The 27,908-nt window shown below is 36.4% G+C and overlaps 2 protein-coding genes and 1 pseudogene across 5 annotated transcripts in view; 2 read left to right on the plus strand and 1 right to left on the minus strand.

Moving 5' to 3' along the window:
- AP3B1 (adaptor related protein complex 3 subunit beta 1) overlaps window positions 1–20,605 on the minus strand; it is a 291,668-nt gene extending 271,063 nt beyond the window's left edge. For all 4 annotated transcript variants that reach the window (XR_010022600.1, XM_063085544.1, XM_063085543.1 and 1 more), the window contains exon 1: window positions 20,384–20,605. Coding sequence is in view for 3 of the 4 variants with exons in the window: in XM_063085544.1 (XP_062941614.1) it covers window positions 20,384–20,511 (128 nt within the window). In the remaining variant the exon portion in view is untranslated. The remainder of the gene's footprint in view (window positions 1–20,383) is intronic.
- On the plus strand, window positions 12,670–13,777 carry LOC134370356 (non-histone chromosomal protein HMG-14-like). Its single transcript, XM_063087480.1, has one exon. The coding sequence runs from the start codon at window positions 12,670–12,672 to the stop codon at window positions 12,973–12,975; it is 306 nt and encodes a 101-aa protein (XP_062943550.1). The 3' UTR covers window positions 12,976–13,777.
- A 6,862-nt stretch (window positions 20,606–27,467) lies between the features above and the next one.
- LOC134371121 (NADH dehydrogenase [ubiquinone] 1 alpha subcomplex subunit 12-like) lies at window positions 27,468–27,906 on the plus strand (annotated as a pseudogene).
- Window positions 27,907–27,908: the final 2 nt, after the last annotated feature.

Here is a 27,908-nt window from a genome sequence, read left to right on the forward strand (position 1 = left end):
CCTATAAGATTGGCAAATGTCATAAAATTTGATGGTACCTGTACTGGCAAAGGTGTGAGGAAACAGACTGTACTGTTGGTGGCCAGGAGAAACCTGGTGCAACCTATCTGGAAGGTGATTTAACAATATCTATTATAATTTAAAGTGTAATAACCTTTGACCTACAATTTTAACTCTAGGGATTTTTCCTACAAATAAATGAATTCACACAACTATGCAGAAATTTATGTTGCTACATTGCTTATACTTGACAAAAAGTGAAATCAATCAAATGCCCTTTGAAAAGGGCATTTAAATAAAATTTAATTTAATTTAAAGGGCAATTAAAATTTAATTTTAATTTTAATTTTAATTTTAAACTTAATTTAAAGGGCAATTAAATAAAAGGAATATGAGAAAATAATACACAGTGGTGAAAAAACTGAAATAGTTTCATATGCTGATATGGAAAGATCTCCAAGATATATTAAGTGAAAGCAAGATACATAAAGAATAGTGTGACTATGTGCATGTGCGTAATCATTTAATTTTTTTTAAAAATTCTGGAAGGATACATAAGAATTATTCATTGTAGTTATATCTGGGGGAATGGGATTGGAAGTTGTACCTTTTCTATATTACTGACTAATTTACCACTAACATGCCCTGCATTCATAACATAAAATTAACTTATTTAACCATTGGTATTTAGGTATTATTTTCTAGAGCATATAACACTGTCTTATTTTAGTATTACGAAGTCTCTATGAAGCATGTGCAACTATTATTATTCCTATTTGATAGGTAAGGAAATTGAGGCTCAGAAAATATAAGCACAACATATAAGCAGAAAATTATACAATGTGTAAGAAATTCTAAAATCATACAACTTTTATGTATACAAGTATCATAGAACCAGGGAATGGCAAAGCAAGGAATTAAACTTGAGCCTAGTTTTGAAATCCACCATTCTTCCCATTTACTACATTGCTGTCAGTTTCTGCTATAAAGTTGAGTATATTAAGAATATATTTCAAGAACTTTAAAGTAATACCTCATAAGAAGTATAAAATCCATAACCTACAGTGTCACCCCATTTCCTCTCTAATCTATAATCTACCACAAGACAAACTGTATTTTCTTTTAAGCTCAAAAATTTTATGAGAAGAAAACTGATCACTGGAATCATAGTAAACATTCTAATTATTCTCAATGATAGTTTAAAACATCTGTGATACACTCCTGCATAAGTCAAAATAAATTTTATTTTCACTGACATTATTTTGACTGTATTTGGTTAACATTATCTCATGTAGATTCATCAACTCAAAATTAATTAGTATTACAGAACAGTGTATTCCATCCAAACAATTCATCTTTGTTGGCTCATATGCCTTGCTGCTACCGGCATGCCACTGTAATAATGGGCATGGTGCCACAGTAACAGATGGGCATAAACACAGACATGCCAAAGAGTCAGTTTGTGCATCAAGTTTGAGTATTAGTATTAGATTTTCCTCCAAGAAATTCATAAACTAGAGTAAAGTAAATAAAGTTTCCTACAACTGTGTTAATAAGATATGCCAACTCAAAGCTAGATTAATTTTTTAATCCTTTTTTAAAAAAAAAATCAAAACAAAACAACTTTCCAAGGCCACAGAAGGCAAGTTTTCCATCTGATGAGTTTGGATCAGCATTCTGTGTAGGGAATTGAGGAAACCAGTATGTAATCTCAACCTCACATAAGCTTTGTCCCTTGAAGCACTTGCAAATCTCAAAAAAAAACTCAGTTTTTAAAAAGTCACATGACAGTGCTGCAACATGGAAAAGTTCTAGAGATCTACTCTGCAACAGTGTAGATACATTTAACCTACTGACTGCATACATAAAAATGGTTAAGATGGTAAATTTAATGCTATGTGTTTTTTACCACCATTTTTTTTTCAAGTCACATGGCCCCGTCATGTTTCCTGATGAAGACTATGGAGACCTAAAAACAGAAAAAGGTCCTACAAATTCCTATTTGACAGGAATAGAATCTAAAAATGCAAATCATTTAAGTTTACACGATTATCTTAAAGTTTGCTATGTGCTGAAAAACAATTCTCATCTATAATTAATTGTTATTTTTAAAAGACTAACTTATTTCCACATTTGGTTTCAAATTTTTGAAACATAAAACATATAACTTTGACCAAACTATATTGAAGCTTTTCTTATAGTTCACTACATGAACGAAAATAATTATAAAATACTAAGAATGCTAAGAAAAAAAAGAAGAAAAAATAATAATTTGTGCTACCATCCAAAATCATCTAAGCAATATACAAAGTACCAGGATAGGTAGTACTCTGTGTATGTGTATACGTGTGTAAACAAAAATTATCTTCCAGGCACTTAACCACATATTCTTTTTAAAGAAATGTACAACTATCTTTTGGCCTTGAGAAAACCAATCAGTTATTTTATGATTGTTGATCCTGTCAGATAGTCAGAAACTTATAAATATATTTAATAAGAACTGAGTATTTCTAACTTTAATTCACTTTTAATTAACATTAGCATTTCTACAACATGTAATGCTAAAGATGAATTGCTTATTTTAATCTTATAAGTACAAAGAAGTGTTTGAAAAATTCTTACTGCCCCTGACGATGATCAGCTAAAATATTCAGAAGAATGTCCCAGACTTCTTGAATTCAAGGACTAGGTAAAATTTAAACAAATATTCTAGCTAATAACATGGGGTTGCCCACTTTTTACTTTGCCAAATAAAAATAATACAAAACCTAACCTTTATTACCACCATTATTTCACAAAAGAGAGTAGGAAGGATGTTTGCATTCCTTTGATGCCTATCACAGTAGCCATTTGTATTCCTTCTTCAATAAACTGCTCACATTATTTTGGCCCAAAACGAATATACTATATATACTATAATAATATACTTATAACTTAATATAAGATATGTTATGTTTTTTTCATTCCCAAGTATGTTTATAATGACCTTTTCAATAACCACAAACATCTCAAGAACCAACTTTTGACATAATTTTATTAAATCTAATGAAAAGTGCAATTATTTAGTCACAAACAACTATATATTGCTCTCTCATCTCAACACATCCTCAAATATCTATCTAGAACCCTGAATCTCTAATCACAGTTCAACACCACCGAGAATATGCACCCACCTTCCCAAATGTCCTCTCAGCCTTTCCCCATTTCAGTCAAAGTCCTAACATTCTTCCAGTCAGGCTTAAACCATGAAGCCTGATTCCTTCCCCAGCCCTCACCCAAATCAAGTGAATAACTAAGACCTAAATCCCTCTTTCATAACATTGCTCACTTTCCTTCCTCTTCATACCCACTTAAACCAACAGAGTCCAAACCATTATCACAGTACTCACAGACTTTTCTAACAATCTCCTTTACGGTTCCTCTATCTCCAATTTCTCTTCTCCAATCTATTCTCCATTCAATGCCAGGTTAATCTTCCCAAACCAGCACTGCAATAATCATCTGTAGTCATTAACTCCTGTTCTTAGAATGGAAGTTAAAGTCTAGTTTTCTTCACACTCCAGCTACTACCTCTCGAATCTCATTTTCCACTGCTCCCTTCTAGGAACTCTCCTCTTTATCCAAAATGGTTCACTCCCTGTTTCAGAATACTTTACCTTCACTCTTGGTTTTTCTCTGCCCAGAATTCCTTCAGCCTTTCTTAATCCTTGTGTCAAGGCCTAAATCAAAGTCCACCATCTCCAGCAACTCCAGCCACAGTGATCATTCCTTCCTCCAAAATCCTGTAGTACTCCTTATTCTATCTGACATTAATCAAGTGCTAACACATTTTTTTATGTTAGTGTTCCGATACCTCGGTTAAAGATGAAGTACAGTCATCCCGCAGTATCCATGCGGAGTACTTCTAGGACCTCCCAAGGACATCAAAATCCTCGGACGCTCAAGTCTCTGATTTGAAATGGTATAGTATTTGCAAATAACCTATGCACATGCTCCCACATACTTTAAATCACCTCTAGACAACTTATAACACCTAATATGATGTAAGTGCTATGTAAATAGCTGTTATACTGTATTTTTAGGGCATAATGACATGTTCAATACACATGCAATATTTTTTTCAAATATTTTTTGATTCACAGCTGACAGAATCCATAGATGCAAAACCCATGGATACAGAGGGCCGACTGTACATGAAAGCGTGTTGCAAACTGATGTGTGGATACATAACCCATGGAAAACTTTTCAAAGAACAAATGTAAAAGCCCTGGAGTTCCAAAGCCAGAGAAGCATAAGAGAATAGTCCCTGTAAACTCAGACAACATGGGAAATAGTTCTCTATTTTGGAAACTAAGAAACCCTCTGGGCAATCACACACCTTAGATCACAGTGAGGACTCAAAAAGGGGGAAATAGTACAAGTATGTGGGCGTGGAGTCCTAAAAAAAATTGAAGGTGTGATACATAAAGGGTGAACCTAAGAGTATTTGGATGGGAAAGTAATAGGATATGGAGTTAAATGGGGTGAAGAGGCCACCTATAGATCATATTTAGAGCTAATGTGATTGAGATAAGCCTAAGTCCAGAAACGGTTTCTGGTTCAATAACTAGAACCCACATCCATAACACTAGTGAACAGAAGATTTTCATATACATTTAATGCAAATAATTGAGTCAATAGAGGCCTGGTTTCATGGGGCTTGGAGATCTCTAAAGTGGGGTTTAAGGAAAGGAGAAAAGAGGCTCAAGTCTAGGAACGATGGTAGTTTTGAACAGAGAATACAGACATGATTTTACAACCAATGTTCAGTAAGCCGGACAGAAGACAGGACTAAAATGTGATAGGAAGAGTGGGGAGACTTATGAGTTCTTGAGGTATATGGGGGGAATGGCCAGAAAACCATAGAAAATAAAATTAGAAAATTTTTAGAAAATATACATAGATATAAGGTACAATTATTATTGTTGTTATAATTATAATGCTAGTTTGTATATCCCAAGCCCAAAACAGCAGCTACACAGAGTAGTCACTCAATAAACATTTGACAGTTATGGAGATTGTGACATGAAGTGGCAGTAATGAGTGAAAAAAATAACTGTTACTGTCTCTAACAATTACTTAGGCATATTTATTTATGCCCTGCCCTGCTAGTCCCCAACATTAATGTGTGTGTGGGGGGGGGGGTGTTAATTATTCATACCACACAGCAAGACTTTAAAATTTTAATGGGGAAAAGGAAAAAAGAAGAAATTAAAATAGAGGTAAGAGCAAAGTTAATATCCAAAATACATAGCACAAAGTTCCATATACTTGCTAGATGTAGACCATAAATTTTGCTCTAAGGTTTCTAGCAGTTATATAAAGGAAACAATGACACACTGTCAATTAAAGGAGGTAGGGGGTTTCTCGCAAGAAATAATTATTTCTGATACTAGACTCAACACATCCACACAGAAAACATCTTCAGAAATAACCACAACTGAACTTAGCTTGCTCATCCTTGCTGCTGTTATCTGCCATCCCTCCATTCAATTAAGACATTTCGTCCACTGGCTATTATTCTGAGCAACTTCAACATGCACCTGGATGCCTATCCAGTATCCTGATTTCTAAGTCCTTGGCACAGCCATCTTTACTGATCCTCACCTCCAAGCAACTTTCAGCTATTCACTCCTATCACCATACTCTAAGTCTTATGAACACTCCAAAAGTACTCAATCTCTGAAATATTAAATTCATACAACTCTTTCTGGTCCTATCCTTCTAGCACTCTCACTCAATCACTCCTACGACACCTGTTCCTTTGGCTTAAGAGACTTCTAGTCCCCTGATTCCTTTATTTTTTTCCTATCAGCATCCCACTACCTTTACTTCTTTCCCACTCAGCTTAAATACCACGTTTAATTACTTCAACATCTTTCTTACCAATATCCTAAACTTATTTGCCAAACTGTCATTCACAGCACCCATCTTACAAAACCTCAGACCTACATCATGAATTGACTGTTTTCTTCACGTCTATGCATGACTGCTGAGCACTGCTAGAGAAAAAGATCAGACTGTTGGCAACATAAATTAACGGTCTACAATTTCAATGAGGCAAAAAGGTTTGCCTATCATCCAAGAATCCTTCTTGGTTTTCTCTGTCAGCTGGACTTCCCATTGCCTCTAGCAGCTTCTTTAGACCTCTCCTCAAACTTTTATCCCTCCCACTTCTCTCTCCCACTCTCATCAAATGACCTAAACATTTTTCTCTCTCATTAGCAGAAAACTATAAACTTACCAGCCTCCAAATCCATCCTTTTCCTCCTTTTCCCTGTTGTGCCCTGGACCTGTCATATTTTCTGAGACCCTTCTCTATTGCCTCCTTCCAATCAGCATTTAAGCATTATCAACTCTCTCCAACCCTTAAATAAAAAACTCAGACTCCACATATCCCTACACTTAGCATCCTTTCTTTTCCCCCTGGAAGTCAAAGGTCTCTCTGGAGAAGCGGTCTTTTACTTACTTCTCACTCACCCATCAATCCACTGTAATACGATTTCCACACTCAACATCCCCTAACACTGCTGTCACCACCACCAGGGTCACCAACAACTGCCTTATACTAAAACTAATAAACACTTTCCCCAATTTTATTTTACTTGATTACTCACCAGCACCTGGCACTGCTGACCACTTTACTTCCTCAAACACTCTCCTCTTTTGATTTGTTAAAGCAAAGCATACATAAGCCCCTCTTCTTTTGGAAAAAGTGAGAAATGAACTCCTTCTGCAAGAGTAGACAGCTTCAAAGCACTAGAAAACCTGTCAGCAAGACTGAAGGTTAAATAAAAAGTTTAAATCAAATGCATTTTTGATTCCCTTATACTATAATCATGTTCCCAAACCCTTGATAACCACACAGAAGAATTCACATAGTGTTTATTAACTTTATTTGTATGTGCTGCATAATAAAGATACTTCATGTAACTTAGTTGTTTCATATGCTTCTGAAATGTGATTCAGAAAAACAAGTGTGAAATTTAACAGTAATTTGAAAATTAAAAACATCAATCAATGATTAATGTGAAAATTAACAATGATTCTAAAATAGTAAGAGGTGAAAAATATACTCCATTAAAAACAAAACTTTAAAAGAGCTCGACTGATCTTAATGGTGTTACAATGGTAATAATAATTACTGTTTATTATGTACCATGCACTGTTAACTGTTTCCATATGTTAAATCTTTTAATCCTCACAATTATTCAATGAGTGTAGATACATTATCATTTTCATACCTATTTTACACATAAGGAAACAAAGGGCATAGAGTGGTAAAGTAACCTGCCCAAGTACCACTTATTAACTCAATGACATGTTTTCACACGCAGGCAGAGTAGCTCCAGAGTGGGTATGTCTAACTGTCATGCAAAACTTGCTCAACAAACCACATAAGAAACTATTCATCAGCTATCTTCCTCCTACAGAAGTAGGAAGGTTTGGCCCTTTTTTTAAATCTTAAACACAATGCAAAAACTGTATAATCAACTCCATGGCCCAAATTGCATTCTCTCTTCCTGGTTTTCCAAGTGAGCTCCAATTCTCCCACTCCCTTCAGTGCTGACTTTACTAAGAATTCTCATTGGCCTTCTCCTCACATACCACATACTTTCCATCCAATGGCTTCCAATATCACCTATCAACTGATGACTACCAAGTCTATACCACCAGCCCGGGTATCTCTCCTATGTACCCTATCTCTCTATGTAACTGCTTGATGGATGCCCAACTATCAATTCAAAATAAGCAGATCCAAATTGAAACTCAACACTTTCCCTCCTCACTCCAAACTCTCTGTCTTCTGTATTTCCAATATCAGAGAATATGAGCATCATTCACATATTTGTCCAATCCAAAACACCTAGATGCAGCCAGAGTGATCTTTCTAAAAACATAAATTTAATTATGTTGCTACTATACTTAAAATCCTGGATCAACTGAATAATTTGTCTCTCAAATGTATTCAATTGAACAATTTGTCAGATATTTGTACTAAAACATACTAAATCCAAAAGTCAAAACATCATATTAGTTTACGGGAAACAGTTCTAATATATGTAGTAAAGGGAATTGAAAGCATTATTTCCAAATCGATTGCACCACATAAATTCAGCCAACTAAGAGCCCAACATATTGCTACAAACTCCTCTCACGGTCTTGCACTTTGCTTTATATTTGTCCCAAAAGGACCCAATATTTGAGGTATGCACACCAAGAGGTGACACAAAACAAAGTTGAGATCGTTATGGTTAACCTGAGAATTCTGGAAACCAAAGCGAGGCTGAATGCTACTATATGCAGCCCATGAATCAGAGCAAATGGTACGTGTTGCAAAATAAGCACCAAAAGTTTGGGCAGAATGGTCTCCAACAATTTCCAAATAACCAATAGCTAGTTGATGGGTAGTATCTACGACAACAAAAACCCATCTGACTTCTCCAGAGCACAGACATAACAATTTTATGGCTAAACCCACAAACACAAAAATGATCCAAAATCCTGATAGCCCTTACTATGTAAACTTTGATAAAATCCAAATTTCTGAGCACAGTATACAAGACCCTTTGTAATTATAGACCCTGATTACTTCCTAACCATCTTTAACCAGTCCCTCATTTCCTCCCAACTCTGTGCTCCAACCATAGTAAACTTTTTCTGTTCCCCAAATAAGCCCTACATCCTTGCCTCTAAACCAGCAGTGTCCAATAGAATATTCAGTGAAAATGGAAGTATTGTTTAACTGCAGTATAGTAACTGCTAACTACATTGAGCACATGAAATATGGCTAGTGTGACTGAGAAACTGAAATTTTTATTTTAATTAAATCAAATTTAAATAGTTACATTTGTCTAGTGGCTACTGTATTGAACAGTACAGCTCTAAACCTATGCATATGCTATTTCCCCTGCCTGGTATACACAGGTATGGGTGGAAAGTCCTCATCAGTACTCCCATCTAACATTGTTAGTATTCATTCTTTTGTAGGTTATTCTTTTACATAGTTAATAATTAATAAAGTCCTATTCTATATAAGATACTATTTAAATCCTTTAGTGGAGCTAGCTATATAAATACATGTGCATACCATAGTTTACTTTCCTAATAATTAATTGCTTCTCACAAGATAGTAGCTCAATTACAATTTATCCTAAAAGGGCTATCACTTTAAGAAATAAACAGGCTCCATATATTAGTAAATGAAAAGAATAAATTATAATGCCATATTACACTACTACAGCATATAGCTTTGTTTCAAAAAGACATGATACACACACACAAATGCAAATGAAAAGACTGGAAGATCTATATCATATTAACTGATTCCTTCTGAGTGTTCAAATTCGGATTGTTATTTTTCAGCTAATATGTATTTGCTAAATTTTCTATCAGGAAAAGGAGATATCAGTCCAGTGATTCTCCTCTCTTTATTGCATTAACAAATACAAATAACTTTATTGCATCACTTTCTCCTCCTCTACATCAGTTGGTTCCATCAGCAAACAAGATAATAGTTTTCCCCCATCTTAAAAAAGAATCCCTAGACAAAACATTCCTCTCCAAGCACCACTCCACCTCTCTGCTTCCCTATACTTGAATACATACTCTCTACAATTCCCTTTCTCCTTTCTCTCTTGAACATATACATTAAGCTTTCACCCCCACCACTGTACCTAAACTGCTGGTCAAGGTCACCAAAATCCTCCACGTTCACAAATCCAAAACTCACTTCTCTGTAATCATCTTACTTGACCTGTTTGGATTGTTTGACACAATTACTCCAGGAATGCCCCAGGGCTTAGAACTCTGACCTCTTCTCTTTCTACACTCACTCCCTTGGTGCCTCTTCCAATCCCATGGTATTTAATATCATCTATAACCTGATGACTCCCAAATTTGTACCTCTAGACTGACTCCTCCTCTAAGCTCCAGATCCAACTGCCTATTTAATATCTCCATTTGGATGCCTACGAAGCATCTCAAACTTAATATGCCCAAGCACTTGATCCCCTTCTCTCTTAAAAAAATTCCTCTTTGCACAACCTTTTTCATTTTAGTAGACAGCAATTCCAAACTTCCTACTGTGTAGACAAAAAAACTTTGTGTCTATCTTTGATGTATTTTTCTCTCACACACATATCACATCCAAACCATCAGCAAATCTTGTTGGCTCTACCTTCAAAATATATCCGTAATTCAACCACTTCTCTCCACTACCACCAATTAGATCTAGTCATCATCTTTTCTTGCCTGGATTACTGAAATAGTCTCCTTGCTGGTCTCCCTACCTCAGATCTGCAGTCTACTCTTAGTTAGGAGGCAAAGTGTTCCCTCTAAGAGGTAAATTGGATCACCTCACTCCTCTGCTCAAAACACTCCAATAGCTTCCCTTCTCACTCACAGTAAAATCAAAATCCTTACAATGATTTACAAGAACTACATAATCTGGTCTCCACCTTGTACCCTGCCACTTACTTCTCTGACCTCATCCTCCACTAACTTCCCACTCCTCCTTCATTCACTTTACTCCAGCCACAACTGCCTCTTTGTTGATCCTCATATAGGTCAGGAATTCTGCCTCTGGGCCTGGGCACTTGCTATTCCTTCCAAATGAATGCTTTTCCCCAGACATATGCATCTCACTCCCTCACCTCCTTTAGGTATATGCTCCATTAACAACTTCTCAAGGATCTTTCCCCTTGACCCTGCTAGTTCGAACTCCAACTCAACCAATGCCCCCTTTTACTCCCTACCCTCTTTCCTGGCTTTACTTTTCTCCACAGCACTCCTTGTCATCAAATAATGAGGATATTTCAAAAAGTTCATGGAAAAATAGAATTAAAAGATGATATGAATCTTTTTGTGAATTTTTTGAAGTACCTGTATATTGATTTATTACCTGTCTTCCCCCCACTAGAATATAAATTCCATGAGAGCAGGCATTATGTCCCCTGCTAATCCCTAGCATCAAGTACAGTACCTAGCATACAGAAGACATGCATATTTGTTAAATCAATAAACTACTTCTGTAATTTTTTTAAGTTATTGCAAAAAATACTAGAAATAAACATGTCCCAAGTACCCCACAGACCTTTCTGAAGGCATGAAATATACCTGGCACAAAATCGGCACTTAATAGTTACTGCCTACCTTCTCAATGCCCATTCTACTCAAAATCCTCCAATGGCTTCTCTTCTCACTCAGAGTAAAAGCTAAAGTTCTTACTATAATTTACAAGGCCCTACACAACCTGGCCTCCACCTTCCACTCTCTCCCCTCACATTCTACTAATTTCCCCTCATTTTTCGTTACCATATCCTTAACTCAGGCGCTAAGAAATATGGACAAAAAAACCATTCCAAGAGCAAAGCTGAGTGCTGCATAGTTCTGCCAACCCATGATTTTGGAATCAGCCTGCTATGGTTTGAATGGATCCCCTCCAAAAGTCAGGTGTCGCAACTTAACAGCCAATGTGATCGTATTAAGATGTGGGAACTTTAAGAGATGATTAGGTCATGAGGGCTCCTTCCCCTATGAATGTGATTAAGGCCTTTAAAAAAGAGGTTTCACACAGTCTCCTCAGTTCTCTTGCCCTTTTGCCTCCCGCCATGTGAGGACAAGGCATTCCTCCCCTTAGAGGATATAGCAAGCAACAAGACACCATCTTGGAAGCAGAGAGCAGCCCTCACCAGACAACCAAACCTGCCAGCACCCTGAACTTCTCAGCCTCCAGAACAGCGAGAAATAAATTCTATTCTTTATGAATTACCCAGTCTCAGGTATTTTGTTATAGCAACACAAAACAGACTAAGACACAGTCTTATTCATTATTCTCTCACTTGTCCAGCTGCCATGCCAACTCACTTAGCTGAAGAATTAAAGATACTGGCCTTCTAATTAGGTCAGTTCCTATCAGCAATACAAATAATCAGCCCAACAGTAAGAAGATATTGAATATAAATTGCTCACTTTTGTAGACCTATGAACTCTTCCCAGCTGATGTGCTAAATAAGTCTTCCCTAAATATACAACCAATGTTATTCACAATAATATGAAATACAGAAAAATCATTTCCATCTTGATTAGTCTACTTTGGGCTCTTCACTTTAAATTTTGAATTTAGACTTCAGGCAATTTGTTTTTGTCAGTAGTTCATTTATATACACAAGTGCAATACTGTCAAATTATTTCACTATAATACATTTGTCATTCTATGAGTGTTTGTAACTTTTCATGCAGAAAAAAGAACATTTCAACCAACCATCTGTCTGGGTTTTTTGTTTGTTTTAATCATTCAGCTCTAGAAACACTGCTCTAAAAATAAATATTTTTTAAAACAACACAGTATCCCACATATTATGATTAAGTGGTAGGGCTTGAAATTTAAGTATTCTAGATTTTCTCCTCAGATTTCACCAGATCAGTGATCTTAAAAATAACATATCCTGTATCAAGGGATAAATATGTTCTTGGTGAATATTAGTCAATACAAAATGTAAAAGTCAGGCGGGTCCTAGAAGCTCGGGCGGCGGGAGGAGCGGCAGCGGCCCAGCAGCCCAGCTTTGCGAAGGCTCTCGGCACGCCGCGGCCCGCAGGCACCCGGCATGCGCCCTCCCCGCCGCCAGGATGCCCAAGAGGAAGGTCAGCTCAGCCGAAGGGGCAGCGAAAGAGGAGCCCAAGAGGAGATCGGCGAGGTTGTCAGCTAAACCTGCTCCTGCAAAAGTGGAAACGAAGCCAAAAAAGGCAGCAGCCAAGGATAAATCTTCAGACAAAAAAGTACAAACAAAAGGGAAAAGGGGGACAAAGGGAAAACAGGCCGAAGTGACTAACCAAGAAACTAAAGAAGATTTACCTGCAGAAAATGGAGAAACTAAAAACGAGGAGAGGCCAGCCTCTGATGAAGCAGGAGAGAAAGAAGCCAAGTCTGATTAATATCGTATACCAAGTCTTATCAGTGGTTCCTGTCACCCTTGTACAATCCAGAGGAATATTTTTATCCACTATTTTGTAAATGCAAGTTTTTTAGTAGTTCTAGAAACATTTTTAAGAAGGAGGGAATCCCACCTCATCCCATTTTTTAAGTGTAAATGCTTTATTTTAAGAGGTAAAATCATTCGCTGGTTGTTTATTTTTTGGTACAACCAGAAAATAGTGGAATATTGAATTATTGGAGGCTTTGACTGTCCTGGGTGTCAGCTTAACATTCCATAGATGGGGGTAGTTTTTATATCCTGTAATACAAAGCATACTAAATGGCAATTTGAAGTCACAGTCACATATTTACTGTGTCTTGAACATTTAAAATTAGTTCTATTCCCATGTTATTTTTTAGTAGAATTGTTTCTTAAAGAAGACCGCTCCTTAATCATTGCTCTCCCTGTCAGAACTGTGTGCACTCTGTAACATCTTTGGTCATGGTAGTCTAGTTTTCCTAATAGTTTTGTTAATGTGTTGTGAATGATTGGAAATTTGATTATGTAGTGTATATGATATTAAATTGTGAACTGGTGGGACTTATGTAACAGCTTACCAACATCTGGAGATACTGGTACTTGATATCCTCTTAAGGAAAATTTGCCTCCAAATTTGAAGATGGAAGGTCACTGGAAAAACTTTTAAAAAAATCATGATATGTGGCTTTTTAGAATTTCGGTACATATGTTAAGAATTGTGTACAAATTGAAATGTCTGTGATGATCCTCAACACAACCAATAAAATCTCAATTATGAAAGAAAAAAAAAAAACAAAATGTAAAAGTCAGAACTGACTCTCCTTCAAGAGTAAATGCAAGCAAAGCAAAATAAAATGAAACACTGTTGGATAGCAGGACTCTGCTTACAGATAGCATTTTCATCAAATTTCTGTTTGATGTAATAAAATATTATTTAAGTATATTTGAAGAATTAAATTATATTATAAATAGAACCCTACTGCACCACTGAAATGACATTCCTTAACTTGAGTAGTCTGACCTTTGTAAAACTAACAGTTTTATTTATACGTAGACAAAAACAACTATTTCAGCTAGTTAGCAATGCACTGCAGATACCAATATACAATTTCTTCTTTTGTTAATAGCCATCTTCAAACAAATGTTGAAATCTACTTAGTGACAAATCAATAAAACATTGAAATTGCTTAATATTTAATGTAACCCTCGTAAATAAAAAATTAGGATCCAACTTAAATATATAGAAAGCAAATATGTTGTTAATATCTCTAGATACAGATCTAAATGAACACAAATTTCAATCAGCTAAACAGAATTAACAAGACACATCAGTTACCAAAACTGAAGTTATTACAACTCAAGAGATTTAAATCTTTGGAACTTAAAGATTATCAGATATATGCTATAGAAATCATTAGTGGAGTGTATTTTCAGACCTGCAATCCTGGGCTCTTGAGCACAAGAGAAACGAATTCACAATGAGGAGCCTGTGCCTCTTCATACTATACTTATAACTCAGGGCAACAACATTTTCAGCATCTCAAACTAAAATGTGTTTGACATTCTTCCAGCATTTCCATTTTCTTCAGTTAATCATTATTTAAATAAAGGCTCATAATAAATACCTTTCAACAGGTATATCAAACTGAAAAGTTAAGAATTGTTACACAATTTAACATTAATTACATGCTCGTATTACTGTTAGTTCATATTAGCCTTAACTCTGCAACTACATTCTAAGCTTCTTAAAGGCAAGATAAAGATCTTAAAATTGTTATGTATTTTAATGCTGAAAACACATAAGAATGAACTATATATATGGAAAAATCCCAACCTGGAAATAAAGATGCCTTTGAAGGCTGGGAGAGAGACTTAAAAAATCCTGATTGTAAAATTCATTCAATATCTACATGACAATTTCAAATCAGTTAACCCTAACCACAGCAAAGACCCAGGCAATGGTCATTCTGGAACTACATACAATTAACCTCAAGGTTATTCTATAATACAATACAGTAAGGATACCAGACCAGGTTTTTCTTCTGTATACGGTTTCCTGAATCAGTCTTATTTCATTTTTTAACAATACTGACTAATAAGACAAGAAATATAAGTAGAATCTGAATCACTGAATTGAGTAAAAGGACCTGAAAATATTTTATTACACAGTAACACCAAGGTCAAGGGTTCAGATTCCGATACTGGCCAGCACCACCAAAAAAAAAAAAAAAATTATGAGCCAAACACTTTACTAGGCATCTTCACACAAATTATATCATTTAATACTTGGAGAAAGTGTGAGAGATTTCTCTATATAAAAATTCAACAAATACTCATTGAATGACTACATAACCTGAGAATACAGAACGAGATAAAAATGTCAATAAGAAATACTGAGATATGTAAAAAGAAAGTGGAGCAAGCTCAGAACAACTGTAACCATTAAAAAGTGTTAAAAAAAAATAACAAAAATATGGTATAGACCCTAATTAAAATTAAATATTATTATTATAAAATGGAAACAATCACAGAAAAAAAAGTTTAGAACCTCATATTGAGAATAACTTAGTATGTCAAAAATAATGTTACTGTTAATAAAGTACTGACATCTGAGACAGGTTTATCTTTATTTTTAATAAAGTATATTCAAGAACATCCTCCTAAACAGGTTAATCCCACTCAGCTGTACTTCTATATGCTTAACTGAAAGAAAAAGTGATGGAGATAGAGTTGCTATAATTGCACACAAACCAGAGACACACGTAATCTTCCTACCAGACTCCACTGAGAATAACTGATATTAAAGGTTAAAGGGATAGATGTAATGCAATTTTTATGGCTGATATTGTAAAGTTGACAACAAATAAAACTTTAATTAAAAGCTTTATTAATGCAATGCAAATACACTATTGTAGTAATATCAACTACAGGAAAGAACACAACTCTTTGCTTGGGTCTAAATCAGCTCTGTGACTCTAAACAAATGAAAAGTCCACCCCAGTTTCAGCAGGGAGTAAAAATGCTACCTTTCAATGTGTTTCAGGAGGCACTGCACGGCTAAGTCATAGGTTGCTACCGTCACCCTCTAATTGTTAAACCCAAGGGCCTCTTTTCAGACTTCTTTCCATTTGCCCTCACTCTACAACTTCTGGCATAGTTGACCATTTCCGCCTTCAAACTTTCCTGGGAGTTTCCTTCCCCCTTTTTTTAATCTTCCTCTGTTTCTTACCCCTCTAAGTACTGTCTCTTTTCCTAGTTTTTCCATTCAATCATAAATGTTGGTGTCCCCTAGGGTTTTGTCTAAACTGCCTTCTCTAACAAAAACATTTTCCCTGAGCAATCTCATCCATTCCCATGCTTTAACTTCTACCTACTATTCTAAATTTTGATGTCCAAATTTCTATCTCATCTAAACATGCATTTTCGTTTTCGACTCTCCTGGTTTCTACAAACTCTGTCTGAAGAACTCCCCCTTTTCTCCACCTGCCAAAAATCTCAGGCTGTACGACCTAAAATGTTACCACCTCAGTGAAGCTTTCACCAACTTTCCAAAATAGTGCTAGTTAATATTCTAGTTTAGAAATCGTTTTCAAGCATACCATCTTATGAGAACCTCACAAAAGAGGCAAGTATTATCACACCCTTTCTAGAAATGAGGAAATTAAAGTTTAAAGACATCAGGCAACTTGAACAAAGAAAGCAATCTACAAGTGGAAAATATTAATTTAAATCCAGGTCCAACACTCTTCCTAATACACCATCATACTCTCAAAAGAAAAGAGATTTAGAAATTTAGTAGCTTCACTACTGTTTTAAGAAAGATTAATTAGTCTTGTCTGTTTCTTTCTAGAAATTAATTGCTAATTAAATGTTTAATCCAGAAATAAATTATTAAAATTATTTTTTTAATTATACACACATACCCAAATTGGTTAAGATAAAAGGTCGTTTTTTTAAAATAAAGAAGAAAAATAACTTAGAAAAAAACTAAAAGCAATAAAAGCTTAGAACATTCTAAAAAGAGGCAGGTCTGAGTGCAGGGGTGTTTACAACTAATTGGTCACAACCAGTTACAGATTTCTTTGCTCCTTCTCCACTCCCACTTCTTCACTTGACTCACCTTAAAATAACTTAATAAAATAAAAAGGAATATTCTAAAAAGAAAGGAGCACGAAAAATACATTCTTTACATATTAAATGAAGACATTAAAAATCCTGAAGCAAATAAATTATGCATAGGATCCACTTTCATAAAACCAAGTAATACTCCCTAATTTTAGTTTTGTTTAAAGGGCGTGAGGGAATAAATACTAGTATGATAGATAAATAAGATCAGTAATACTAATACATCAGTAATACTGTGACTAGGAAGTGACTAGGCACCCTTGAAACAGTTAGTGAAGGATCAAAGAACACACAGCTCTGGGACAAGAGGCCAAGAAGCAGAACAACAGAGGGAGTTGGGGAGTTGGAACGTTACCATTTTGCAGTCACTGAGGTAAAACACTGGTTCAGGAGATTCATCAATGGTTGCTAAATACAGGAGTGGTGAATTTAATGAGGAGCAATACATCTGCATGGTCTCATATTATCTTCCCACAGATAATTTTTAAAAAATAGTAATGATACATTAGAGAAACTAGACAATCCCTTGACTGGGAAAATTAACTTCATGAAGATGGGTATCCTATGCTTCTGGATGTTATAGTCTGAGAAAGACACATAACCTACGATGGTATTCTGGCCAGGGACACATAAACTGAATACAAACATGAGGAAACACCACCAAGCCCAAATTGATTAACATGCTATAAAATAACTGGCTTGTATTACTTAAAAATGTCAAGGTCACAGAAGATTTAAAAAAAAAAAGGCTAAGGAACTATTCCAGATTTTAAAAGTTTAAAGGGTATGACAAGTGAAATCATGAACTAGATCCTGTACTAGAGGGAAAAAAATTATTAAAAAAAAAAAGACTTTATTGGAACAAATGACAACATTTGGATTATATACTATATATTGTACTGATATTAAATTTCCTAAATATGTCGATACTGTGGCTGTGTGAGAAAGTATCTTTGCCCTGTAAAAATACACACTAAGGTTTTAAGAATAAAGGGACATGATGATGTACACAACCTATTCTCCAATGATTAAGAAAACAATAACATAAATATGTGTATGTATAGGTGTGTGTATGGGGAAAGTAAATTAGTGACAGACATAAAGCAATATAGCAAATTTTTTAAAATTGGTGAACCTGCAAAAGGGTAGTTCTCTGAACCACTGTTGCAACTTCTTTTGTAAACTTGAAACTATTTCAAAGTAAACCATTAAAAATTAGAGTAGAGAAACAGGGTAACCTTTAAGTTTTTTACATAAATTTTGTCATTTGATTTTTTAAAAGGCAGGAAATATAAAATTTTAATATTAATTACAATTTTAGAAAATGTGGGCTCAAGAGAGATTAAGCAACCACTTCCAGAACAGGGATTTCCTTGTTTCTGTACAACTTCATTAGATTGCAGTCCATCAGACTGCAGTTCAATGGCCAAAATATTTCTAATCTCTGGAAGCTTCAAGATCATACACTGTCTACAGCTACTATTAGCTTTAAACTTTTACTGAGTTGTATGCATTCTCTAACAAAAGTACCATAAATTTCAGCAAGTAGTGAGTAGCATATCCAAGCACTACAGAGAATGGGCTCTGAGATTAGAATATCTGGGTACAAATTCAGGCAGTGCCCTGTTCTAGCAATGTGATTTTAAGCAAGTTAGCCTCTGTGCTCCAACTTCCTCATCTATAAAGTGGGACCAGAGAAGTATCTGGTAACAACCCATAGGGTTGTTAGGAGGACTGATGAGATAATAAATGTAAAGTGATGTGCACAAATGCACAAGCACTTAATAAACGTTAGCTATTTTTATTTTAAATCCAATCTGCTAGGTCACCTCGGCAACACTGGTCATACAGTCAAAGCCATACTATTTTTTCCAAATCAGGCCCAAATCTGACAAAATTTAGGAGGAAAACATCTTAGATGTTCACAAACCATAAAAGTCAATTAATTGTAAGCAAATCATATGTAAAACAGACTGATGCAGATTCACAGGTTAATTCAGTTGAAACATTTCCCTAATAGAACTGCAGAGTTACAACAAGCTTCTTGTTACAACAAGTTCCTTGTTAGAACAATCAATCATTTAAATAAACAGAATAAAAAATGAAATCAGTTATCTTACTTTTAAACTTTTCTAATCTGGGAATAAGGAAAACAAACACTATGCTGCATGCCATAAGTAAGATTTTAGTCATCTTAATACAGTCAAAATTTAATCCCAATTTCAACTACTAGCACTTTCTAGACTACCTAATCTTGTTAGTAAAGTTTAAATTAAATTTTAATTATTCCCTTCTGACACCTACAAAGCTACCAGCACAGCTACTTTACTTTAACATGAATCTAGTGAAAGCCTATCATGTGACTATATTGTTAAGTACTGAGAGATTAAAAATGAGAAAAATGTAGAAACGATTAAAATAAAATATAAACAAAGTTACCAGGATTCTGTAAGTTTAAGCCCCACCCCACCACCTCCACACAGACACACACACACACACACAAAACAATTTGGGAATTTCTTTCCATTTCTCGATTGTACTTAAAATAGTCTTACAACTTTTTACGAAATTAAGTGTACATAGTTTAGTGTTCGTTTTTAAATTTACAATATTAATTCGTAAAAGTTTAAAATTTGTTCATTGCAACACTCTTCTTAAATATTTTCTGCTCATATGCTCATTTTGTTTTGCATTGGGGGTTTTTGACTGTAGCGCAAAGGATTATTGTCCAAGAACATCAGTGCTGGTATAAACCAGTTTGTCCTTTCACAAAGAGCCGAAAATCACCTCTTTGCCCCTACACTCCAGAGTCAGGAAATAGTCTCCCATAAGCAATACTAACACTCTCACCCCCCAAAACACTCCTTTCACCGTAGTGAGCGAATTTCTCAATGTTTGACCCAACAAACATTAAAACAGCCAGAAGTGTACGTTCAAAATTCAGACTCCTGTGCCCCAGCCCAACTCAATAGGCGTCTTTGGGAGTGGGACCTTAGCTCGCCAAATGGTTCTTTTTTCACTGAAGTCCGAACACTATTAGAGACCCCTACACACACTCACCCCAAACTTCCCAAAACCTCCCATCACCCCCAACTGACGGGACCCCACCTACCCGCGGGAAACGTTACTACCCAGCTCCGCGGCGGTCCCTGCGAGACCCCACCCCTCTCCCGGGAGTCCGAGCCAGGCGCCCGCTCCTCCGGGGTCCCCAGGGGTCCCCAGCTGCTTAATCCCGTCCCCGCCCCCCAAACCTTTCTCCTCACTTCTTCAAATCGCTGCTAAAGAGGCCGAAGGCGCCCGAGGGGGAAACGGTGGAGGTCGCCTCCTGACCCAGCTCCGTCGCCTCCCCTCCTCCGGACTGCTCGTTGTAAGCGAAACTGTTGCTGGACATTGCCGCGGTGCTGGCAGGTGTCGGGCTGGTCCTGCCGAGAGGGTTCTCTCGAACGGTTCCTGTCTGCAGGACACGGAACAAAACTAGTTCTTGCGCGGAGGGGCGCGCGCAGGCGCTTCCGGGCTCGTCACGGCTCCCAAAGCCGACCTGGCGGTCCACCCTGTGCGCATGCTCATTGCGCAGGTTGGCCGGAGCCGACTGCCGGCTACGCCAGGTCCGCCTGGATTTGCCTTCTCCGGGTTTTAGAGGTAGCTGAGAGGCTGGGATCGAGGCTGCGGGAAGGGAGGCCTTGAGTTTTCAAACGAGTGGACTTGCGGCCCTTAAAGAGTTTAACTGTATCCGTTTTGATCCAGTCAGGAGATTCCAGAGCGCAGACAGCTCTTTGCTTACTTCTCCTGTAAACTAATAGCTTTCAGATCTCTCCTGAAACACTGTTTAACACGTCCGATCAGCTTTCCTATACACATTGTGATCACTTTTCCCTTTTGTGCTGGTCTCCGCTCCTCTCCCTCCAGCCGTCATTGCCTTACTTTCACATCCCTCCCAAGCAACGTTTTATCCTAAACTTTGAGACCTTCTCTCGCGATGGTGGTTTGGAGGATCCCCAGAAAAGAGATCATTCCAATGAAAGTTTTGGAACGAATAACCTGGGGCAAGCAGTTTCCACGCTGAAGAAGTACGTCCTACCAGCGTCTAGCTGCCAAAAATAAGATAACATAGAGTCACCTCACGCGCCTTACTTTCACCAATGTATCCCTCACTAAGATATCACATGCCCTGGGGAGCCAGGCGGGATGGTTGCCTGGCTGGGAGTGGCTCTCTCTCCGAGTGCCGGCACCTGAGAAAGCCTCCTTCCAAGCGTACCTCCTCAGCCCACCATCTCGGGTGGATTTCAGCGCCTTTCCTCCCTTTTCCCTACTGCATCCCATCTAGGCAGGCGTTTAAAACCTGGAGCCCAGGATGTCCGCTCTTGCCACTCCTGTTCAACACAGTGGTGGAAGTACTAGCTAGAGTAATCAGGGAAGAGAAGGAAATAAAGGACATCCAGATTGGGAAAGATGGAATCAAACTGTCCCTGTTTGTGGATGACATGATCCTATATATACAACAGCCTAAAGACTCTACAAAAAAAAAACTCTTAGAGTTGATTAATGATTTTAGCAAAGTTGCAAAATCAGTAGCATTTCTATACTACAATAATGAACTAGCAGAAAAAAGAAATTAAGAAAGCTAGCCCATTTACAATAGTCACCCAAAAAATAAAATATCTAGGTATAAAGTTAACCAGGATGTGAAAAACCTCTACAATGAGAGCTACAAACCACGGTTGAGAAAGATTAAAGAGGGCACAAGAAGATGGAAAGACATCCCATGCTCTTAGATTGGAAGAATTAACATTGTGAAAATGCCCATACTACCCAAAGTGATCTACAGACTCAATGCAATCTCCATCAAAATTCCATGACATTTTTCTCAGAAATGGAAAAAAAAAATCCTAGCATTCAAATGGAATAACAAAAGATCACAAATAGCCAAAGCAATCCTGTGCAGAAAAAAATAAAGCTGAAGGCATAACAGTCCTGACTTTAAACTATACTACAAAACTACAGTAACCAAAACAGCATGATACAGGCATAAAAACAGACACACAGGCCAATGGAACAGAATAGAGAATCCAGAAGTCAACTCATACACCTACAGCCATCTGATCTTTGACAAAGGTACCAAATCTACACACTGGGGAAGAGACTGCCTCTTCAGTAAATAGTGCTGGGAAAATTGGACATTCATATGCAGGAGAATGAAACTAGACCTATACCTCTCACCATATACCAAAATCAGCTAAAAATGGATTAAAAAATTAAACATATGTCCTGAAACAATAAAACTCCTTAAATAAATCATAGGGGAAACACTCCAGGAAATAGGATTGGGTACAGACTTTATGAATGTGACCCCAAAAGCACAGGCAAACAAAGAAAAAATAAACAAATGGGATTATATCAAACTAAAAAGCTTCTGCACAGCAAAAGAAACAATTAATAGAGTGAAAAGACAACCAACAGAGTGGAAGAAAATATTTGCAAAATATACATCTGACAAAGGATAAATATCTAGAATATACAAGGAACTTAAACAACTTTACAGCAAAAAAAGAAGTAACCCAATTTTAAAATGGGCAAAGGAGCTGACTAGGTATTTCTCAAAGGAAGATATACGAATGGCCAACAGACACATGAAAAAATGTTCAACATCACTCAGCATTTGGGAAATGCAAATCAAAACCACCATCTCACTCCAGTTAGGACTGCTAATATCCAAAAGACTGAGAATGACAAATGCTGGAAAGGATGCAGAGAAAAAGGAACCCTCCTACACTGTTGATGGTACTGCAAAATGGTGCAGTCTTTACGGAAAATGGTACGGAGGTTCCTCAAACAATTACAGATAGATCTACCATATGACCCAGCTATTCCACTGCTGGGAATATACCCAGAGGAATGGAAATCATCATGTTGCAGGGATACGTGTACTCCCATGTTTACTGCAGCACTATTTACAATAACCAAGAGTTGGAACCAGCCTAAATGCCATCATCAGATGAGTGGATAAGGAAAATGTGGTATATCTACACAATGGAATACTACTCTGCTATTGAAAAAAACATGAAATACTACCATTTGCAGCAACATGGATGGACTTAGAGAAAATTATATTAAGTGAAATAAGCCAGGCACAGAAAGAGAAATACCGCATGTTCTTACTTATTTATGGGAGCTAATAAAAACAAACAAACAAACAAATAAACAGGGGCCAGGGGAAGAAGACACAATAATCATAATTCTTGAATTTGTTAAGACAAGGGAACAGATATGATGCTGATGGGAGACCGAGGGAGGAAAAGGAGAAATTTGTAAAGGGATAAGAAAATCAACTAAATTATACATTGATAAATTAAAATTAAATAAATAAATAATAAATAAATAAATAAATAAATAACCTAGAGCCCTGGAAGCCTGGAACCGAAACTGTCAAGAGACTACCAAGGTAGCCCTGGGGCAATGTGAACCTGGGGGCCAGGCCACCTCTGGGAGAGGGGAGGGGCATGTTCAAGGATCAGATTATGGTCCTCGACTCCTCAAAAGGCCACACTGCTGCTGTGGAAACACACACCACAGCGGCCCTGCTTAGGAGAGGAGGGAATATCCTCCAAACTTCGTACTCTTGTCAGAGCTCAGTGAGTTTTTAATTCCTCTGTTAGAATAACTCTCCGGAGATGGAACGATAGAGCACCTAAAACATGTTGTTTGTCAGTATTGATGATATTGATTCATTTATGAAATTTCACCTACCCCTGAGTATTCATCATGATGATAATAATGATGATGATGATGATAAGCATAGAGAACGATGTGTTATATAATGCTTAAATATATACGAGACACTATTCTAAGTGATTTAAATATACTAATTCGTTTAATGGTAAAAGAAACTAGGCTTTGGTTACTTTAACTGTAAAATGAGGGCATTGATATATACATATCCTAAAGAATCTCTGGCTAAGTATAAGTATTTAGCTAAGTATAGAATTTCTTGGTTTTAGAGTAAGTGCCACTTTACCAGATATTCTAAATTGTTCTCCAGCATAATTTTAGCAGTTTGCACTTCCACAGCAGTGAGTGAGATCTTTCCTTACATTCTTATCAATGCCTGGTTTTCTAAAACTATCTCATTTTCATCAATATGATAGATATGCATATCATTTTTATTGTAACTAATTTTCATTTCCATGGACATAGTGAATCTGAGCATCCCTATTCCATTTGCATGTTATTTTCTGGGAATTTCATATTTACCCAATTTTACATTGAATAGTTTGTTTTTCTGATAGATTTGAAAGTTTCTTTATTCTTGAGTCTGTCATTTTTAATTAACTGCTTGAGTTTATCTGGTAATATTTTATTTGGTAACATTTTTATTTTTTCATGCAGATTCATGCAGGAGATTGACTTTCAATGCTTTTTTTGTATTGTCCTCGAGCTGTGTATGTATTAAGGTTATAGGAGAGTACTTCAAAAAGGTTGTGGAAAAGTAGAATTGAAAGATTATATGAACCCATGAAATTTTTGAAGTACCCTCATATATTCCTCACAAAAACAGTTACTGAGTAACTTTTTTTCTCTTCTCTGGAATATAATGTATAAGATGAAAAGAATATATTCCTTGGAAAAACAGATAAAACTTTCATCACTAGAAAAAAGCGAGGAGCTCGACAAGAAGAGACTTGGGGTCCCTTACTGCCTTAAAATTCCAAGACTGTGTATTCTTACAGCAAGATAAAAATAGTAACTTCGTAGGCTGAGGTCTAGTGTTCTCATCTCTCCAGGATTCAAAAATCTTTTATATAACCATGAAGTTTTCTGAGGGAGAAGAAAAGTCATGCTTCCAACCAGAAGAAACATTAGCTCTATTAGAACTAAAGGATTACTCCCTGATGCCTATTACCAAGCCAAAACCATATTTTTCTTTCTTACCAGCATATGCAGTGTCTCCAGATCATTGTTTAATAAGCTGTATTTCTTTCAAAAAAAGATATTTTTTCTAACATTTAACAAAACCTTTACTGAATTTTCTGATTTTGATTTCTGTTCATCTAAACCCTCATAACAATAGGTGTCAATTTAACAATAAACCAGGGACACTACAAATTAAAAGTTTGGTCTTGATTCAAGAGTAAATAAATTGATTGGTAGAGTTGACTGAAAAATAAACTGAGGCTAAATACATATAGCAAGGATTTGTTGAGCCAATATGACAATTGTAACCAGGGAAACGCATAGTCAGGTAGCCCTGAGAAATGCATTCGGAAGAGGGCCAACAGATCTTAGCATTTCATAGTCATAAGGAGGAAGGGTCAAAGGAGAGAGACAGAGAAGGACAGCCCTGCCTAAACACTTTATAAGGTTTTCTATTGGTTGTACATGACATATAGATTTGGGATTGTTGCTAGGTTACATAAGGGTTACAAGAAGCATTCTAGGTTATTTTACGGCTTTCTGGTGCCATTAAGTCTGCTTCTAAATAAAAATGGTCTTATGGTAATGTTTTCCAGGACAGTAGATATGACTACTGACTTACCCCAGATCTCCCAAGACACTATAATTTAGTTGACCTGGTCAGAGCAGATTTTTTATATATTAGTAGCATAGAATAGAAACAGACAGCTATATGTGGGTATTGATATTATGATAAAGTTAATATTTGAGATCAGTTAGGAAATAATGTATTATCCAATAAATGGTACTGGAACAATTAGTTAACTCTGCAGCAAAAAATAATGTTGGATCTCTGTACTAGTTTCCTATGACTGCTGTAACAAATTACTTCACACTTAGTGGCCTAAAATAACATAAATTAATTATCCTACAGTCCTGGAGTCCACATGTTCTAAATTAAGGTACACAGTCTAAGGTATGGGCAGGCCCACTCCTTCCGGAGGCTCTCGGGGAAAAGTCCTTCCTTTTCTTTTCTACTGTATAGAGCTGAATTCCTTGTATTCCTTGGCTCCTGGGGGAGGGGGTGATTAGGATTTAGAGATATTTAAATAGGGTGCCACTATTCAGCCTACCATAATGTTTAACTCACACAATGCCAAAAATAAATTCCAGACTGATTAAAACTAAACTACATAAATTGATTGAATTTTAAGAAAACATATTCCTGATTGAGGTGTCCCATGGTTGAGAATTGGGATGAGAAAGCCTCTCAGCCTAAATCTAGCCTAGAAACAATAAACAAGTATTTGTAAAACAGTACATTCTATATAAATGTTTTAGTGCCTTTATAATTAGGAAATTATTATTCTTATGCTTTTTAATAAAATTTAATGTTACACGATTAGTGAAAACATGAGGTTCAAATTTCACAAGTATTTTGTAAGTATTCATTTGAATTTATAATAAGGAATAAAACTACTCCTGTTTTTTAAAAGATTTAAATTAGAATTGTGAAGAAACAATTATATGATCTCTAATAACTAAGACAGGAATCTGAATGTTTTATTAATTAAGTCAACAAATGCATATGGAACTTGCCTTGTACATGGCATGTGCCAGAGATCATGAAGGGCACAGACTTAAGGAAAATGGGTTTTGTCCTCAAAAAGATTATAATGATAGAGGATAGTAATAGAAGAGATGGTCCTGTACATGAATATGTACAATACTACAACAGGAGGCAGTAATGGTGAAAATATTTAATGGTGATACATTGAAAAGGCATTGATTTTTATGAATTATATTACGTGATTCAAAAATCATTCACTCACATCCCATTGTTATAGTGCAATTATTTTACTATGTGTGAGTCATTCTTCTGAGTGCTTTGTATGTGAGGTACTTACTGTTAACATCCTCATTTCACAGGTAAAATAATTGAGGAACTGAGCTTGAAAAACATGTCCAAAGTTGAGACAGCTAACGAGTAGTGGAGCTGGTCTTTGAAACTACAGAGTCAACCTCCAGTGTCCACGCTTTTAATTAGTCCACTATACCACCTCTTGACATACTTAATAATATATCTTGGAGATTGTACCATACCAATAAATATAAAATTTATTTATTCATTTTTACAGCTGCAGAGTATTCTATTTTGCGGCTATGTCCTAATTCATTTAAATGTTCCCTTAGTGACAAATCTTTGGTTTGCTTCTAATCTTTTGCTATTACTAACTATGCTTCCATAAGTAACTTAATGGTAGTATATTTTGTAGGATATTGCTACTTACGATTCTCTGAGAAACAACAAGTCCATGACTATTATAGGACCCGAAAGTGACACCACCCCCCTAATGGCATCACCTCTCATGGACATGAGGGAGATTACTAAGTGCAGTGAGAGAGGTGAAAACAAACTGTGAACAAAGTGATAAGAAAAATCACATCTCATGGGACAAGATGGAATTCCCACAGGTCCTGAGGCATGGGCTGGGACATGTTAGAGGCCACGGCAGCCTCTGCAGCTATTCTACAAGTTTTCTCGGAGCAAATGATGTGAGGGTTGGCACATTAGTGGGGGGAAGACAAATATGAAAACAAATATTATGAGGAAAGCAAGCAGTTTTTTGGCTGTCACTGATGGGTTATATATACCACTGAAATGAATGGCAAAAATATATTCTGGGCTGTGGATGGAAACATGGTGTCCCCCAAATGGCGTTGTTGGCTTCATTGTATGACTGATGATCCTCCATCAACAGAACCACTTACTGGTCATAAGTTCACTTGGACAAACCATAAATGCACCATGAGTGGCACACCCAAACAATATGTACCTTATTGCACCACTAGAAATAAGATTCAGGAGTGGGTCCCACCTTCAAAACTTTACAAGTAAAG

This window comes from Cynocephalus volans, chromosome 2 (assembly GCF_027409185.1).
Source record: "Cynocephalus volans isolate mCynVol1 chromosome 2, mCynVol1.pri, whole genome shotgun sequence".
NCBI lineage: Eukaryota > Metazoa > Chordata > Mammalia > Dermoptera > Cynocephalidae > Cynocephalus > Cynocephalus volans.

What these genes read in the sequence shown, in the direction of transcription:
- LOC134370356 (XM_063087480.1), top strand. Translation starts at nt 12,670, where the DNA reads ATGCCCAAGAGGAAGGTCAGCTCAGCCGAAGGGGCAGCGAAAGAGGAG.